General features: G+C 38.2%; 2 protein-coding genes and 1 pseudogene across 2 annotated transcripts; 1 reads left to right on the plus strand and 2 right to left on the minus strand.

Annotated features, from left to right (window-relative positions):
- The first annotated feature begins 108 nt into the window (after positions 1-108).
- On the plus strand, positions 109-6,880 carry LOC116037814 (GTPase IMAP family member 8-like). Its single transcript, XM_031281858.2, has 5 exons — positions 109-1,211; positions 1,775-2,491; positions 3,180-4,547; positions 4,649-4,704; positions 6,032-6,880. Exons 1-5 carry the CDS (start codon positions 1,166-1,168, stop codon positions 6,272-6,274), a joined length of 2,430 nt encoding a protein of 809 aa, XP_031137718.1. The 5' UTR covers positions 109-1,165; the 3' UTR covers positions 6,275-6,880.
- A 3,098-nt stretch (positions 6,881-9,978) lies between these two features.
- Positions 9,979-11,411, minus strand: LOC116037732 (annotated as a pseudogene).
- Positions 11,412-14,836: 3,425 nt separating this feature from the next.
- LOC116037731 (olfactory receptor 6N1-like) lies at positions 14,837-19,461 on the minus strand. Its single transcript, XM_036004149.1, is given in 2 exon segments — positions 14,837-15,390; positions 19,455-19,461. Coding segments are annotated over 2 exon segments (561 nt in total).

A 19,461-nucleotide genomic window follows, 5' to 3' on the forward strand; every position in this document is an offset into this window, starting at 1 on the left:
CAATACTTGCTGTTCAAATATCTTGACTTTTGTTCTTTAAATCCTCTAAAAATTGGTACCAAGTTATATTTTTCTATAAATGACCAAGAAATAGTCAGAGTTTGAACCTTAGGTATTATTTATTAAGAGTACAAAAACTCTGTGTGGGTGTGGTTTAATCAGATTAGACTGACATGTTTCAACTGGTCAAATGTTCCTCAGGCACTGATTAGTGCAGGGACATGCATGACATCAGCTTTTTCCAACTGAGCCCCGCCCACCTCAAAGCAGTGAGAGTGCACATATTAAAACAGAAATATAATGTGAAATAACCAAACTGTTTAAACCTTGACAGCATATCATGTAATGTATATCGCTTGTAGTAAAAAGATGTTCAGGATAACCTTTTTTTTTTCAATTACCATACATTATAGTTAATTATACAACCTAAACTCTGGCATTAAATATAGTGGTTAGACTACTTAGTGTAATAACACATTTCAACGTTTGTTCACTGTGATAATAACTGGTATTTCTCCCAGAGAGATTATATGTATATCTATGTAGACTACTACTTCAAAGTTATTATGATGCAATAAATTCATACAGTAGAATTCTACTGTACAATACCATAGTTGGTAAAAGTCACAACTTATTTACTGCTCACTTAAAGCTGCAAACTGGTTACTAAATTATTACAAAATTTAGGTCAAAGTCACAGGCTAGTTACTGGCCCTTTAATTATTACACAACCTATCTACAGGCTTTACCACATTGCAAAGATTGTATAGCAAGTCTTTCCTATCTTCTGAAGGTTTTTCTCTTTTATCCTAAATCTAGGTCTGTCTGCCTTTTTCTAGCTTACCGTATTGCTGATAGGAAGCATTATACTTTGATCACTGAGTGAGACCTTTTGTTTAGAGCCCAGACTGGCTCCGACACATCTAAACTAATCAAAGCACCTTTGTTTTGATGTAGCAGACGGAGTCTGTCTGTCTGTTGAGTCTAGGCAAATCTACTGAGACAGACTTGGAAGTTGAGTGTCTTCTGAACTTTTTCTTTCACAGTATATAGGCTTATATGACTGCTTGGGTTGGCTGGACTTTGACCACATATCAGACAGAAAGCTGAGTCAAACTTTAAAGTGCAAGTGTGGCCTTTCAAAAAATATTTGACAGAATAAAAGATGGAAGAAAGGGTTCCAGTGGGCTGCGGAGCACAAGCAAGGAAAGGTATGCTGTTGAATTACATTTGCTCTTACCTTTAACACTTTATTGAGTAAACAAATAGTAGCATGTTGTCTTTTTTACAGTCATGTTTATCACAGTTTTACAACTTAAACAGGAACGCAGACCTGACTAAATAATCTCCCAGCATGGTCTATGTAGTCGCTGTCCTGGAGCTTTCAATTCCATCAAATGGTCCTCCTCAGCAGATGGAGTATGACCAGTTGTCATGTTCAAATTTTCAGTTTTTCTGAGTACTTTAAATACTTTAAGACTTCTCATCCATGCTGATATAGAAGTTGAGATTGAAAGATAATTCTTGACCTTTGAAAACAACAAAACAATCTCATCATCCATTTGGTAGCTGTTCTGAAGCTTTCAATCGTACGTACCATCCTTATCAACTAATATTTCGAAGGTCTAGAACTTACTTTCAATTTCCTTCACAATTCATTGGATTTTTTTTTTAGTATATTAAAAGCATAACATTTACAAGACATGCATTTATAGCAAGACTATGATATGATGACATATTTGTGCTGCTGCTGAATAATCTTTTCTGCTGCCAGGGGACAAACACTGTCTTCAGGACCTAAGGGTTGTCCTCTTGGGGCACGACTGGCTGGAAAAGAGTTTGACAGGAAACACCATCCTCGGCCAACAAATGTTTGATATCAGCAGAGACGTGAAGATGTGTGTTAGGAGACAGGGTGTTCTCGACAATGGCCATACAGTTATTGTTGTCAACAGCCCTGAAAGGTGGATCCACTACTCTGTCCGAGAGCCCGGCCTGGTGAACAACAACATGGCAGCCTGCATGGCCATGTGCCCGCCAGGACCTCATGCCTTCCTCATGGTCATACCCATCAGCCCTCACCGAGGCAGGGAGTGGACAGTCGAGGGACCTCTTGAGCTGCTTGATGACACAGTGTGGAGAAACACGATAGTAATATTCACCAGATGTGAGAGACTGAAAGGGTTGTCTGTGGAGGATTACACTGCAAGACACAGGTTTCTCCGAGCGGTTTTGGAGAGGTGTGGACATAGATACCACCTTTTAGACACAAGCATTTGGGGAGAAGATGATGATGCTCAGGTTGCAGAACTTTTGGGGAAGATTGATGTAATGGTTGCAGCAAACATAAAGGCAGAAGGAGTTGGTTTTGTGACTGCAAACGAGAAAGTCTTTAGAATAACCGGGATGGAAAGGAAAGAGGTAGAAGAGAGGGCGATTCTGAGGCGAATGAATGTGCAGAGGGCCAGAAGCACAGTCAGATCTCTAATGGGTAAGAATCACTTAATTAATATGTTGACCATCTGTAATGTGAAGGGGGTCTCTCTTAGTGATGAATCTACATAGAATTATCACATGCAGTTCCACTAAGCTTTACACAGTTTCTTTAGTTTTTTTTTCACCTCATTGTTTTGGTCTTCACTCTCACTGCTATCAGTGTAGCTTTTGTCCACAGCAGGCAAAAAATTAAGACAGCTAAAGAGCTAGATGTTTCTCTCTGTGGTGGAGACCAAAACCTGAACTAAAAGAGAGAGACATACAAATAAATGCTCATGTTGCTTTGTATCTGCTGGATGTGTAAATGGGCGACTGTATGCAAGTTCTCCACATGAACTTAAAAGGTGGTTATACATCATGTTTAAAAGGTGTGTTGTTGGGTCACAGCTTGTTTTTGCTGCCCCCAAGTGGCCAAAAACTTAATTATTGTAGGTTTCAGTTAACATGGCAACACAACAGTTGAATTCTACTCTCAAACTCAACAATTTTATGGTTCTACCAAGTAATATCAAATATCATTAAAGTTTCCTAAAACAAAGATTTCCCCTTTTGAAAGAGTTTGAGTACCCTTACTTTGTCCTAAACGATCCCTTTGTCATTGTCATTTTTTAAAGTGCATCCAAACATGAGAGTCCTTAATGATAATATTCTTGCCTTAATCCTGCATTTGTTTTTAAATCCAGAAGAGTCTCCTCCGATCGCAATGCTTCGAGTTCTCATCATGGGACCAAGGCAGGTTGGGAAGAGCTCGGCTGGAAACACCATTCTTGGCGAGGAAGTATTTCCTGCTGGACATCCAACATCAGAGTGCACTGAGAGACGGGGTGACGTTCACAAAAAGCAAGTCACTGTGGTTGAGGCTCCTGGCTGGCATGGGAGATACTGCTCAGAGGACACGCCACGGGAGGTACAACAGCAGATTACCCACATTGCATCTCTGTGTGCCCCCATTTATCATGCTGTCCTGGTGGTCGTACGCTGCGATGAGTCTTTCACTGAAACGGACCGGTTAAAGGCGGAGGAACACTTGAACTTGCTTGGAGTTTGGGGGTGCACTCGAGTCATCGTGCTGTTCACCTGGGGAGACAAACTGGGAGTCACTCCCATTGAGGAGCACATTGAGAGATGGCCTGCCCTTCAGTGGTTGGTGGACAAATGTGGGAATAGATATCATGTTTTTGATAACTTAAACAAGGTCGGAGACATTCAGGTTAGAGAACTGCTGTCGAAGATTGAGGAAACAGAGGTGGGGAATGACACTGAACAATTGTTGCGTAGTTTTATGAAACTCCAAGAAAGCAACAGGAAGCTGGATCAAATTTACCAAAAGAAACTGAGACAGCTCAAGAAGGCAAAGAGGGCGAATGATCTTCTGCGGCAAGCAATCGAGGAGCAGGAGAGGATATTAGAGGACATGATTAAAACAGCTAAAGAGAAGGATGAGCAGATCAAAGCTCTGAAAGCGGCAAGGGAGAAGGAGCCAGAAGAGAGAGAAAATAGAGATGCTGAAGAAGAGATTGGCAGAAGATTAGTGGAGGCTGAGAGGGAGAACAACCAGCTCAAACAAGTCATTACAGGGAAAGACAGAATGATAACAAGCCTGAGTGAAAGATGTGCTCAAAAAGATGACGTGATTAAAGCTACAAAGCAAAGCAGTGAGGTAGAAAAGGACGTTCTGAAGGAAAGAGTGATGGAACAAGAGAAAGAGGCAGCAGCCTTTGAGAAAAAGTGTGAGAAGAAAGACAAAGAGCTGGATCAAATGATGATGAATCACAAAAGAGAAGCAAATGAGCTTAAAGAGACAATTGAACAGCTGAAGAGAGAAAATGAAGATACAAAGAAGGTGTTGAAGGCCACAATTGAAGGGATGCAGATGCACTATCCGAAAAAAGAAACTGATAGAACAAATGAGACAAAAAAGGTGCACTTTCACAAAGGTAACCACCACAGGGAAACAATGACGGACCTCAAGTCATTGGAGGAGCTGGATAAACAACAAAAATGGGCGTCCATGGTGCCATTGACCCACCATGGAAACACTGCTAAACCCAGTGAGTACAACCTAATCAACAGCACAGATCCTGTGGGATGATCCTAAGTCTGATGTAGTTTTTTAAGTAAATGTTACTCACTTACCTTCTTTAACTTACAGAGACAGAACAGAAAAGGCCAGTCGTGTTGGACGATGACATCATGCTACGTGAAAAGGTGAGTGAAAATGTGTGTGTTCAACATGTTTGCAAAATAATTAATATGCTGAAACGGATAAATTAAATCTTGGTTGAAAACTGTATTATTGGAGGAGTGCAATACATGTGACCTCTGTGAAATCCTTCCTAAATGCAGTTACGCATGCACACGTTCCTTTGGTGAAGGTTCTGCTAACTGTAACCAAAGGCTTAGGTCTGCCGCTAATTCAAGGCTAACCTATTAGATAAGATAGAATTTATTGCATATGCAGTACATAGAAGAAGGAAATTGTGTAAGAACATAATCCCGTTTATTGTCCAAGGAGCAAACATTTGCTGTGAAAACACTGGAGAGTTGGTCTGCTAGGGTGAGCCTTTTACCCTAGCGGTCATTTGCCGTGTTTACGTTTCCTCACACCTTGTTGGGATGGCAGCATTACAAGCATTAGCCTGCTTCTAGGACCAGACGCCGAGCTGCGGCACCGCCTACTGCTGCCATCCGAACCAGGAGATGCTGGAAGTGGTTTCAGAGGAAACATAAACGCGGTAGACGAGCCAGTAGTTTAGCCTTCAGCTAACCGTAGCAGGCTTATTCAAGTTGTGAATAATAATATGATTCAAAGCTCTAGCTACATAAACATGTAGCTAGAGCTTTGAATCATAGTATGTCATTTCAAAGGGTAACAAAGAAAAGAAAACAGGACAGTAATTATCATAGAATTACCGCTATTTAACGGCATTGGGATGAAATTAATGACTCATACAGGTCACTGTATGAATAGATAATAGAAGGTCTCACTCTACTTCAAATTCTGGCATATTTTCTTTTAGCTTTCCACATACTACAGCTTTGATGTCAACTGGAGAAGTTAGTTTGTGAAGCCAGTCTAATCTTGACCACTAACACCATATTGATAAGATGGGTGTTCAGGAGCATTTCCTGCCTTTGCACATCACAAAGATATATTCTCTGGGAGCCTAAAGGTATCAAAAAAAACGTTTCACATTTTGAAGTACATGCCTTAAATGTTCATAGCATATTTCACTGGGAATCATTCATTAGTTCTTGAAGTATTTTGTGAGGCCTGCAGTTGACACTAGTTTCATAATCAGGGCCTGTCTGTCCGTTTTGATCAGGTCTATTTTTTCTAGGGTCAGGTCCAAAGTTTTGGAGACACATTCTTCTTGAGATCATAAGATAATAGGTTGAGAGAATACAATCAGACAACTCACTACATACACAAGTTCATATTTTAATCAGCTGTAAGATACTGTGCACTTGATATAGCTGAATGTTAGGATGGTAGCCTAGCTATGTAATACAGTGATTCTTATTGGGTCCATAGAGAGTGACTGCTAACCAAGTGTGGCAACTTGAGGCCGACTGGACTCCGTCGTGGCTGAGGGCTGGAGGAGCTGCGCTGGGAGCTGCAGCTGGGGCCCTTGCTGCCTCCTCCTCCAGGCTGGCTACAGGGATGAGTACCAGGTCAGCTGTTGGAGCATCAGCTGGGGCTCTGCTGGGCTGCTTACTGGTCCAAGGAGCCAGGCCCCAGCAGGGGAAAATGGAGTCAGATGCCAACAGCAAATGAGTCTCATGAGCCATGAGATGCCTTTTGAGTCGCCATAATTCCTGATTAGTAGCAGAGCTTCTGGATAATGCTCTGGATAAGACCTATATGGATAGGGAGCGAATTTTAATGTGAATCTATAAGTTATTTCTCAATTATTATATACTCAATTATTATAACTATTATGAAGTTGCAACTAATGCTTATAAAAGAGATGATCATTTGATTATTTGTGCACTGATAATAGCTATCTAATGTCTATAAATATTTATGTCTTAATATATTTATTAACCATTTACAAGGTATTATAATCATCAGTTACAACTTTATAATAGCCATCAAAATTATGTTTATTGTCTTTTAACAAACGATTTCTGAAAGCTTTACAAGTTATTTGGTAATTCTTAACAAATACTATAATATATCATATGTTGTGATGTGTGACAATCTGTTAAGATAACGCAAATTATTGCATTACTAATAATGAGCGAACATAATGTAATTGTTTGTTAAAAGTAAAATTACAACAATGTTAAATTAACAATCAATTTATCATATATTACTGATGGTTATATAAAGTTTCTTTGTTAATCTTCTAGACAGAGAAAACAGCTTGTAAGATCATATATACTGTATATATATATATATATATATATATATATATATATATATATATATATATATATATTAGGGCTGTCAATCGATTAAAAAATGTAATCGAATGAATTACATACTCTGTGATTAATTAATCTAAATTAATCGCATACATAATTAACGGTGCCTGAACCGATACTTTTTAATAAAGTTAAAAAAAAAAAAGAAAAAAAGAAGGGTACTAAACAACAGTCGGTAACATTAAAGAACTTGTTTATTGCTAAGGCCATATGGTCAAAATTAAATGATTTAATAATAATGTAATAACTATAACAATAACTTATTTCACTAGTAAATTGCTGTTGAACGACAAAAACAACCACCAGATGGGAAATGGACATTTACAATAACTTCAAATGCACCACGATGCTGTAAATTACCAGTTTCATTGAACGCACCGTCTGTGTTTTTCCGGTGACGGCAGATTGTTACACCCCGGTGTTGAATCCTCTACAGTGAAATACAGACACACTTTACACCGTTTAGCGTTAGCTGTCAGCATTGTAACCGTTTTTAATCCAGCTACTAGCTAGAGGTAGGCTAACGTTAGCTGCTGTTGAGTATAGTGTTAACTAGCATCATGTGCAGCGGTGTTTGTGTTGTCTGCATCTGTTTCAGAGCATCAGAGAGAAGCGCAGGCATATCAGTGGCGCCAGATTTCGGTACCCAACCCTATTCAGGAAGAAGATTTGTATAAGTAAATGTTCCAATCATTGATCCAGACAGCACATTCTCGTCTCCCTCCTTCATTTTACAGTCCAATGGTGGCTAGAACGGCTCCGGGTCAAACGTCAATATGGAATGGATTAATCTGCGTTATTTTTTCTCAGATTAATTAATCTAAATGAACGCGTTATTTTGACAGCGTTATATATATTATGTATATATATATATATATATTATGTATATATATATATATATATATATATATATATATATATATATATATATATATTATGTATATAGATGTAAACAAATTGTAAAACAGTATGTAAAAGTATATAAATATTGTTTAACATGGAAACTACTGGTGTATTTTTTTTTTTAATTAAATGAATTTCAATTCAACAAGTGTACAATGGAGTTTGTCTGTAATTATTTGTCTCGTTTAACCCTGATAGAATGACAATTCTTGCAACAATGTGCTGTAGCTACACCCCCATCAATGACTGTTTTTCCCTCTCCACCTTCTATTGGTAACAGCTTTGGCGACAACAACAAAACACCTGGGAATTCAAACTCAAAGCAAAGAAAACATTTCTTCAAACGTAGCAATGATCAAAACAACCAGCATCAGAATATATGTTGTTTTTTCTTTCTTTTTTTGTTGGTTTTGTACAGCAAACATGAATTTTAACATAAGCATTATACATAGAGTGTTGGTGGCACAGGCACTAGTCTTATCTCACCTTGATTACTGCTCACCAGTCTGGTCGGGTGCAGCAAAAAAAAATAAAAAAAATCTGTCTAAGCTCCAAATAGCTCCAAATAAAGCAGCAAAACTCACACTGGCCTGTCTATCAGGTGTGAGGCCTGAGTACAGAGAGTGGCTCAGAGTGACAAGAGGTTGGCATGCAACATTATGAATTTTTTTAGGCATAAGTGTTTTAGTAAACAGCCGATTTGTCTGTCCTCACAGATACATTCTGTGAGAGACCAAGACAGTTATAGTACATGGCAGGCTGCTATCCAAATTGAGTGAGGTGCTGTGTTCAATTTTATGCAGGGGACACAGCAGCGTTAAGCTCAATTATTAATAATCATTGATTATCCAAACACGGTATGTGTACAAAAACACCATAATTGTGTTTTTGTACACATCAAAGATGTTACGCATGCCTACTTTGTCACTTTTTTTCTAAATAAAGCCACTAATGATGAGTCATTCAGCTGCATCAAAGCTGTCAGGACATTTTTATTTACCTGTGGCTAAAAACGTAGTTTCCCTGGAGAGTCTATAGCCCATATTATTTAACGTTTTACTGTAGCCTATATTTTTAATGTCCTGTCAAGTTTATTATAACAGGGAGTTTTCAGTTTAGCTGCTTCAATGCATTGTCTCACAATATATTGCAGTACTGGCATGATAAGTGTATCCATATACCGCTCACAGTCTCTCCAATTTAGAGTAAATAACAAAACATGGTAACTGTACCATTTGCCTTATTGGACAAGATGGCAGCTTCAACTGGATTGAACCAGTTGCTCTCTTTTCATTCAATTCATAATAACAAAAAAAAAAAAATAATTGTTGATTTTTTTTTATATTTATTTATCTATCTATATATATATTGTTAATTATAGACTAACAATCATGTTTTGTTGAATGACACTCAATATAAGAACACTCAAAATTACTTCATCTTTGTCTATAATTTCTTTAGAATAATTAGATCACTCTGAGAAATATTGTGCAAGCTGATGTATACTTGTTCTGATGTCTGTTGGTGTTTAAACTGGAAGCCTCCAGTCTCCAGGTGTTTTTGTACTCTCAGGGTCTGTATATTTTGAAGGAGTAGTGTTTGAGTTGATATCAATATCAATTTAATATCAATTAAATATATATAGTCACAGTTACAAGTGGTATCCAAAATATGAAAACTAGATGGCATTTTATTTCTAACAGAGCACATGACATGAATAATTCTTAACAGAGTTTAGTCATCAATGTATGTAGAGTTTCTAAGCAAATAAAAGGAAGATCTTACCATAGAAATTAATGATATATGATAAAACCAAGGTCTTGTATTAATTTTTTTTATTTAGCAAAACAACTTTGTCCAACACTTACTCATTCTCATTCTGCCTGAGATCTTGAAAACAAGGCCACTTAAAATAAAATGCCAGTATATGTTATGTACATGCAAAGTAATGAATTTAGCACAAGAACAAATGTAATCTGTCATCAAAATTGTAGTAGTTGTGGAAAGTACCAGGTAATGGTTGTGGAAAGTACCAGGTAATGCAGATATCCACTAGTTGTTACATTTCTTGTTCTTTATTTAAGAGATATATTTATGTATTCATAGTTTATTTCAGCATAACCAATATCTTTCTTTAGTTGCCCAGCTGTTATCAACATGTTTACATCGACTAATGATTCATAACATGACAAAAATGTAATTGGCATGTTCAGTTTATGATATTGTCATTTGATCCAAAGAAGTAATATACAGTATGTCTACGTCCACAACACATAGGCTACTACATTCTCTGTATTTAGAGAAATAATGTCATTAAATATCTTGAAAACATTAAACATGGCCATAATATTCTCACTGTCAAATTATATGGGGAGCATATGACATCTTGTGAGTCAGTAATCATATCTCTATTATCCTTCTGCTTTATTCTGAGAGTTAATTAAAATGTCAAATGTTTTTTCTTACCATTAACACACTATTTTTAGCTTTTGTAGAATAATTTGTTCCCATAAGCATAGACACACAATAGGCTGTGGTGGGTTCTAACTGATCATTTTTAAGAGATTATTTTATACCATTGCAACAACTTTAAAACATGTCTTCTAATTTCTGGTAATTTAAGGCCATACACAAGAGGATTTAGAACTGGAGGGATAATAATAAACTCCAGTGACAAAATAATGGCCACAAATGGATTTATAGCTTCCAGATTATACCGGCTCAAGGCAATATCACAAAATCCTGTGATACAATAAATCACAAATGAAACAACATGTGGCAGACACTTCTGTAATACTCTCCCTTTGAAATCTGCTGAGCTTTTCCAGCAAACAACCACAATTCGCGAATAGGTGTACAGGACATAAAAGAGGGAAAGGAAAGATGACGCTATGGTAAAAAGCATACCCACAATGTTGTTGACAACAGTGTTAACACATGATAATTTTACAATATTCCAGTTGGAACAAAACACCTTGTGTATCTCATTACCACATAAAGGAAGCCTGGAAGACAAATAAATGTATGCTTTAATAACTGAGGCTGGAAGGATCCAAGCCAATGTTGCCAACTTAATAATTGTTTTAGAGTTCATCTTTCTGTGATAGTTTAAAGGATGACATACAGCAACATATCTATCATACGCCATAATGCCAAGAATGGTCAATTCATAGGAAGCATATGTGTAAATAACATAGATCTGAGTATAACAAGCAGGACGAGAGATCATGTGAGTATCAGACAGAAGGTCCATGAGCAATCTGGGGAAGAAACCAGTAGAACCATACAGAGAGTTGACAGATAAACATGCAATAAACATATACATGGGCTCATGTAGTGTTCTCTCTCGACATATCACCATTGTTATGACAAGATTAGCAGAGACAATAAAGCTGTAGAGCAGGAGACAAAAAACGAAGACTGGATAGCGGTAGTGTCCAATGTTCACGTCAAGAGTCAAGAGGAACAGTACTGTTGTCCATTCCACTTACAGTAAATTAGCAACAAATATATCAGCATATATGTTTGTTGTTGGACAAACTATCATTCCTGTCTTGAGAAATCAGATCAGATTTGACAGACTGCAGCATCTGTCAATAAGAAAATTAAGCAGTTGTTCAAAAGCTTAAGTAGGCATTGTCACATAACATAATATCATATAATATTGGTCATATCTACAGTAGTTTCACTATACTTACTGAACTAGTGGTCAAAACTCTTCAGATGTGTTCTGCATTCTGCTCTTGGTATAGACACACCCCAGGTGAAGGCAATAGGAGGAGGTCAGAGTATTTTATGTTGTCTGACTGCACATGTCATCATAGTTTTTCTACTGGAGAATTGTGATGTAACTATCAGGGACAAAGCTAGACTTTGTAAACATTCAGGGTCCAGCCCAAACTTAGGTGGGGGTCCAGGCATGCTCTATCTATGGTGGCTATATGCACTATTTAAAAGCCATTTGACAAAAGAATGCCTAAAATCTTTACATCATTTAAGGAAAAACCCAGTAGTGGCCAAGGAAAAGAATCATCCTTTAGAGCCCACATCCTGTTTTGTATCTAATTGTTCTCCAACTCTCTTCATCATTCTGAAACCAGAACACAACAAATGTTGATGATGACTCATTTTCACTCCTGCCACCTAAATAAAAGCAAAGATTGTTTCTATTTTTTAACATTAGGTTACATAACGTAGATAGGGTAGGAACTTGGCGTAATCTTGAGACCTTTTTTTAAGTAGAGTTTACAGAATGAATGACAATATTTCCCCAGAAATTGAACTTTTGGTCCATTGATATTCCGGTCCAGTCAGAAGGACTGAGGGAAAAGGACAAAATGTTGAGGTTATTTTATGTAAAACCCTAAAAGAACAACAGCAACAAAACATTCTGGGCTGAAGACCCAGAAGCCTCCCCCTTGCTCCGCCCCTGGTGACAATAATTTTAATATAGTATGTATTACTTATCCATTATGCCTCTTACTAAGATTTCTACTTTACGGACATTTATCCATTGAGAGCACACCAAAATGAATTTAGAACGTAACACCCACTGAAGCCAAAATCACAGTTAGAGTTACCGCATGGAACAAAAGGCTGTCAAATCTCACACCCAGCACATTTCCCTAGTACCTTAATTACTGTAATTGATTGAGATCTGGAACACACCTGTAAAGTTTTGTGACTGCATCTTTCACAGTTGTAGCGCTATCGCGGTGACAATACAGACAGACAGACAGACAGACAGACAGACAGACAGACAGACAGACAGACAGAAAGATAGACAGACAGACAGACAGACATATATATAAACACCTGGCAAAGTACTAAAAACCGCCTTTGTGGTACTTCCCGATACAGTAGTTGTTTCCAGGACCACATTTTGCCACACACTGATTCACAAGGTAAAAACAATACTAGCGTCGCTGTCGTGGCTGGTTAAAGTATTGATTAGTGGAACATTACGCATTATCCTTTCAATATTAAATCACTATTTAAATCAAACCCTTTTTTCTCACTGCTATGGCCAGCCAGGGTTTGATTGTCTGGGGCAGTTACTGTAACATAACTGCTGTAGTGTTTTCTTCATTAGGAGAGATTCATTGATCAACCTCTATTGGGTGATTGCGTACATGCTAATCCTCTTTTCATCTGAGCTTTTACCCTGATTCTCCACAGCCACAGATGTCTGATTTTCCACAGATTTAGTTCTGACCTTGCTTTTGTTTACAAAGCAGCTGAGATATTAGCTCTAATGGTAAATTGAGCAAGGTCATGATGGATAACATTAAGATTGATATTTTGGTACTTAGTATTGCAAAATGCTCCTTAATAACAATTACACTACTCATGTTGTAGTTATCATGCTTAAGTCACACCTTTCTCAGACCAAACAAGCCAAAAGAGTAGGCAGACTCAGATGTGCTGCAGCTCTCCCCCTATGGCTGATCAGGCCCTGCAGGATCAGAGTTGTTTAACTACATTTGTAGCAGATTGTAGCTGTACATTTTGAGACTATTTTTGGGATATTTTATGATAAATTCCTATTACCAATGGTAGTGGTGGCTACAATGGGAGCATAAGCCTTATCTTTGTGTGGCTGAGAGTGACACTCTGCAGCTGTGATCTCAGAGACTTCCAGCTTTTGCCAAATTTAAGGTTTATTCATTATGTTGGCATACGTTTCAGAGATCAGCTTGTGTATCTAGGCACTTTAGATTGTATTAATAAAACATAAAAGTACAGGTCAGATTCTCAAAGCAGCAGGACAAAAAGTTAAACAAACATAACATGTTAAGATCTGTTAAGTGTTGTAATCAATAGAGCAGCTTTATTACATGATCTAATTTCACTTTTCCTTTGGCTTAGTGTTGTTTATTCTAAAAAAAAATATGTAAACAGCAAGTGCTAAAGTGAAGAGTCAAATATCAAAGAATGAATGTACTGCTGTAGAAGGTGTCCTATTAGTGAGATACATTATTTGTGTATGACAAATGATTTATTTAAAATAAATGAATAATAGTAGACCAATAGATAGTTAGTTAGATAGATAGATAGATAGATAGATAGATAGATAGATAGATAGATAGATACTTTATTCATCCTGAGGGAAATTTTAGGCATCCAGTAGCTTAGACAAGCATAACACAACAAACACACCTACATACATATATCTCACATACATAAAAATCACTCACATAAATTTAAATAGTTAACAATTTGTGAAGTGATTACAAAGGTCTGGTATGGACTGACCAAGTGATGCAATGACCATGATAAGGTGCTATGGTAGAGTGTGTGCAATGGTGGTAGTGCAAAAGTGAACAGTGCAGGGATTGAACAGTGCAATTGCTTATAATTAAATATTAACAGAACAATATATAATAGGGAATAAGTTATGAGATGTAGATGTTATGACCACAGTCCAGATTGTGTAGGAGGGCTAATATAGCCTATAAGACAGTCAGGTGTACAGCAGACAAAGTGATATAATGGTAGGAGCTGAGAGAGACAGGCTCATGCTGAAAAGTCCATTTCTCCCCTCCCCTTTGTGTGGTACTGAAGAGATAAATTAAGTCAAATTAAGTCACATCAATCTGAACACAAACCAAAGCATGCATATTGATCAAATCATGTTATGAGCAATGGTTGTATGCTCACTGCACATTTTTTGTGCCATGAAGTCTATTATCAAAAAAAAGCATTCAAACTGAATTTACGGATATATTCTCAATTAGCCTGATTCTTATTGCAGTGTAAGAAAGTTGATTAGGACACCAGATACTTTATCTTTTTACATAATTCATCGCATTTGTACAGGGTTTATTTACAACACACAACATTCACATGCTCAGTGTAGACTTGGGTAATGTTCTACAGGAATTCGTTTTACTTCGAGGTTTTAGGGATGACATTTTGAAAACTGGTTTTCTAATTTCTGGTAATTTAGGTCCATACACAAGAAGATTTAGAACTGAAGGAATGATCACAAATTATAGTGACAAAATTACAGCCGCAAATGGATTTGTCTCTTGTCACAGTATACCTTCTGTACATTGTTACCACATAGAGGAAGCCTGGCAAGCATATTAATGGTTACTGTAAGGTTACAAGCTGGACAGACCCAGGCAAGAAATGTTAATGCACAGATAGTTCTAGAGTTCATCTTTCTGTAATAGTGTAAAGGATAACATACAGCAATATATCTACCATATGCCATGATGCTGAGAATGGTCACTTCATAGGAAGCATAAGTATAAATAACATAGATCTAAGTGAAACAAGCAGGGCGAGTGATCAAATGAATAAAAGACAGAAGGTCCATGAGGAATCTGGGGAAGAAACCAGTAGAACCATACAGAGAGTTGACAGATAAACATGCAATAAACATATACATGGGCTCATGTAGTGTTCTTTCCAGTAATATTATCATGGTAAGATTAGCAGACACAATAAAGCTGTAAAACAGGAGGCAAAAGACAAAGGCTAGATATCAGTTGTGTCCAATGTTCATGAACGTGGTTAAGTTGAAGTAAAAAAGAGAGTGCTGTTTTCCTTTCTCTAAATTAAAGCGTAACTCTCGCCAAAATGCAACCTAGGGTCTTTTTGTGAATGTACCCGAGTCAAACTTTCGTTTAAAAGCATATTTAGGATGGAAGCGGCACTTTTAAGATTTACCTATTCTCGTTTTTCAGTCAAATGGCCTTTTGAATGGGAGTCCTAGGGGCACTTTTATGCTAGCCTCAAAATAGCTATTTTTAAAACACTAAGAAGGACTCGACACAACATGAAACTGTTCTCGAAGTATGACCAGGGTCTCTATACATGAACGCAAGCATTGAGAACATTGTTTGTGTACACAGAGTTTACTAAAAAAAGAGGTTTTGAGCAACTCACTGTAGCTGTTGTTCTTCCGGTCGCCGTCTATGGAGCCAGTCAAAAATAGTCGAGGGAGGAGAGTAAAGATGGAAAGCTCCTAAAGCTTAGTTCCATATAAATGCACGGATAATTTGTTGTTTTGTTGTTAGTGAAAAACAATATTGACCTTGTAGTTGAAAAAGGAGCCTCATATAGGAATGACATTTCCTCCTATGGAGTACGTTCATTCGCATTCTGAGATTGCCTATTTTTGACTAGGAAAATGGCGGATAGCGTAAACAACAACTGCTAACGTGAGTTGCTCAAAACCTTTCTTTTTAGTAAACTCTGTGTACACAAACAGTGTTCTCAATGCTCAAATTCATGTGTAGAGACCCTGGTCATACTTCGAGCAAAGTTTCATGTTGTGTCGAGCCTTCTTAGTGTTTTAAAAAAGTTATTTTTAGGCTAGCATAAAAGTGCCCCTAGGACTCCCATTCAAAAGGCAATTTGACCGAAAAACAAAGATACAGTAAATCTTAAAAGTGACGCTTCCATCCTAAATATGCTTTTAAACGAAAGTTTGACTCGTGTACATTCACAAAAAGACCCTAGGTTGCATTTTGGCAAGTGTTACGCTTTAAGGGGTCTCTCTGTTTTGATAGAAAAGGGATTTATGTCTGTTCTTATACAACCTCTTGTCACTGTTTTGGATTGGATCTATACACACTTAAACCACAACTGTTTGTTGTGGGAGGTGTCAATGTCTTTTATCTTGTCCTGCCTCATTGATGCAACCACATTATTCAGAATTTGGAAACTTCCCCACAATGTACTTAAAACTTTCTGATGAAGCATTTTTTTTGGCATAGCTTTAGGGTTGGTTGGTCAGTCTATCCACCACTTTGGATTGCATTATATCTAATTTCCAGCAGGGGACTTCACTGGTTGCAAAAGTCTGTTTCTACTGAAGTTTATAGGGAAATGATCCCACTTCTCACTTGATTTATTACCTTAATTAACATTTTCAAAATTACTTTATGGTCCTAATCACTAGTTTTATAAAACAATATATACATTATTATTATATACAATGCTATGATGTTTTTTTCGACATACTATACTATTACAATTTTGACATACTATACTATGACTTTTTTCGACATGCTATACTATGACTTTTTTCGACATACTATACTATGACTTTTTTATCACGTTTTTCGACATGCTATAGTATGACTTTTTTAGCACTTTTTCCGACATACTACAATACAACTTTTTTCAACATACTATTCTATGTCTGTTAATGACAAACTGTACTATGACATTTATCATTTTTTTCGACATTCTAGACTATAACTTTTTTATGACTCTTTTCGACATACTGTACTATGACTTTTTTAGCACTTTTTTTGACATACTATTCTATGTCTGTTAATGACATACTATTCCAGTCCTCATACAGACCAAAGTCTATATCGAGATATGCTTGTCCGTTGACAAATGCAGCCCCCTCACTTTAACATCTCTCTTATCAGCACCAGCAAGTAGGCCCTGCACACTCTGATAAATTATTAATTTTATATACTATACAATTCTTTTTGTTTTTTTTGACATACTATATTATTACTTTTGTCAACAAGCTATACTATGACTTTTTTAGCACTTTTTCGACATACTATATTATGACTCTTTTAGCACTCTTTGACATACTATAACTTTTTATGACTCTTTTCAACATACTATACTGTGAATTTTTTATCACTTTCAACATACTATACTATGACTTTTTTATCACGTTATTCAACATGCTAGCACTTTTTTTGACACACTATTCTATGTCTGTTAATGACATACTATGCTATGACTTTTGTATCACTTTTTTTGACATACTATACTATGACTTTTAGCACTTTTTTCAACATACTACACTATGACTCTTTTATGATTTTTTTTGACATACCATACTGTGACTATTAATGACATACTAATATATGACTTTTTATCACTTTTTTTGAAATACTATATTTTGACTTTTTATCACTTTTTTCAACATGCTATTGTATGGCTATTACTGATGTTGGTTGTGGCAGTACCTCAGTCTGTAAGGAGTTGGGTTGGAACCTGGAGGGTTGCTTGTTCAAGTCTCCATACAGACTAAAGTCTGTATTGAGATGTGCTTGTCCGTCGACAAATGCAGCCCCCTCATTTTAACATCTCTCTTATCAGCACCAGCAAGTAGGCCCTGCACACAGTAAATTCTTATTTTTATATACTATACTATGACTATTTAGGGCCCAAGCACCGACAGCGGCAAAGGCCCTATTGGAACTGAAGGAATTATTATTAGGGCCCGAGCGCCGACAGCGGCGAAGGCCCTATTGGAACTGAAGGAATTATTATTAGGGCCCGAGCGCCGACAGCGGCGAAGGCCCTATTGGAACTGAAGGAATTATTATTAGGGCCCGAGCGCCGACAGCGGCAAAGGCCCTATTGGAACTGAAGGAATTATTATTAGGGCCCGAGCGCCGACAGCGGCGAAGGCCCTATTGAAACTTAAGGAATTATTATTATTCTTTTTCCCGGCAAATTAATTGGCTTTTTGAAGGGCTTAACATATTCAAAAACTCACCAAATTTGGCGGTCGCATCAAGTCTGGTGAAAATTTTTTTTTCAGTTAGAGCTGAAGTTCTTTGCCCGAACCTGACCGAACCCGGCCGAACCCTAACGAGCCAGACCGAACCCAGCCGAACCCGACCGAACCTGACCAAACCCGACCGAACCTGAACTTAAGTTAGAGCTGAAGCTCTTTGCCCGAACCTGACCGAACCCTGCCGAACCCTACCGAACCAGACCGAACCCGGCCGAACCCGACCGAACCTGACCAAACCCGACCGAACCTGAACTTAAGTTAGAGCTGAAGTTCTTTGCCCAAACCTGATCAAACCCGACTCCAAACCCGACTGAACCTGACCAAACCCGACCGAACCCGAACATTAGTTAGAGCTGTAGTTCTTTGCGCGAAACTGACCGAACCCGGCCGAATCCTACCAAACCCTACCGAACCTGACCAAACCTGACCGAACCCGAACTTCAGTTAGAGCTGAAGTTCTTTGCCCGAACCTGACCAAACCCGACCCCGAACCCGGCCAAACCCGATCCTGAACCCGGCCGAACCTGACCAAAACCAACTGAACCCGAACTTCAGTTAGAGCTGAAGTTCTTTGCCCGAACCTGACCAAACCCCGAACCTGACAAAACCCGACCGAACCCGAACATCAGTTAGAGCTGTAGTTCTTTGCGCGAAACTGACCGAACCTGACCCCGAACCCGGCCGAACCCTACCAAACCCTACCGAACCTGACCAAACCCGACCGAACCCGAACTTCAGTTAGAGCTGAAGTTCTTTGCCCGAACCTTACCGAACCCGACCCCGAACCTGGCCGAACCCTACCAAACCGGGCCGAAGCCAACCGCACCTTACTAAACCCTACCGAACCTGGCCGAACGTGACCCAACCCAACCCAACCCGTAATTCAGTTAGAGCTGAAGTTCTTTGCCCGAACCTGACCGAACCCGACCCCGAACCCGGCCGAACCCTACTAAACCCTACCGAACCCAGCCGAACGTGACCCAACCCAACTGAACCCGTACTTTAGTTAGAGCTGAAGTTCTTTGCCCGAACCTGACCGAACCCGACCCTGAACCTGGCTGAAACCTACCGAACCCTACCGAACCCGGCCGAACCCGACCAAACCCTACCAAACCCGACAT

This window comes from Sander lucioperca, chromosome 8 (genome assembly GCF_008315115.2).
Source record: "Sander lucioperca isolate FBNREF2018 chromosome 8, SLUC_FBN_1.2, whole genome shotgun sequence".
Taxonomy (NCBI): domain Eukaryota; kingdom Metazoa; phylum Chordata; class Actinopteri; order Perciformes; family Percidae; genus Sander; species Sander lucioperca.

Coding starts and splice junctions, on each gene's coding strand:
- LOC116037814 (XM_031281858.2), top strand. CDS start 1,166: ATGGAAGAAAGGGTTCCAGTGGGCTGCGGAGCACAAGCAAGGAAAG. Junction 2,492..3,179: donor CACAGTCAGATCTCTAATGG/GTAAGAATCACT, acceptor TTTTAAATCCAG/AAGAGTCTCCTCCGATCGCA. Junction 4,548..4,648: donor TGGAAACACTGCTAAACCCA/GTGAGTACAACC, acceptor TTTAACTTACAG/AGACAGAACAGAAAAGGCCA.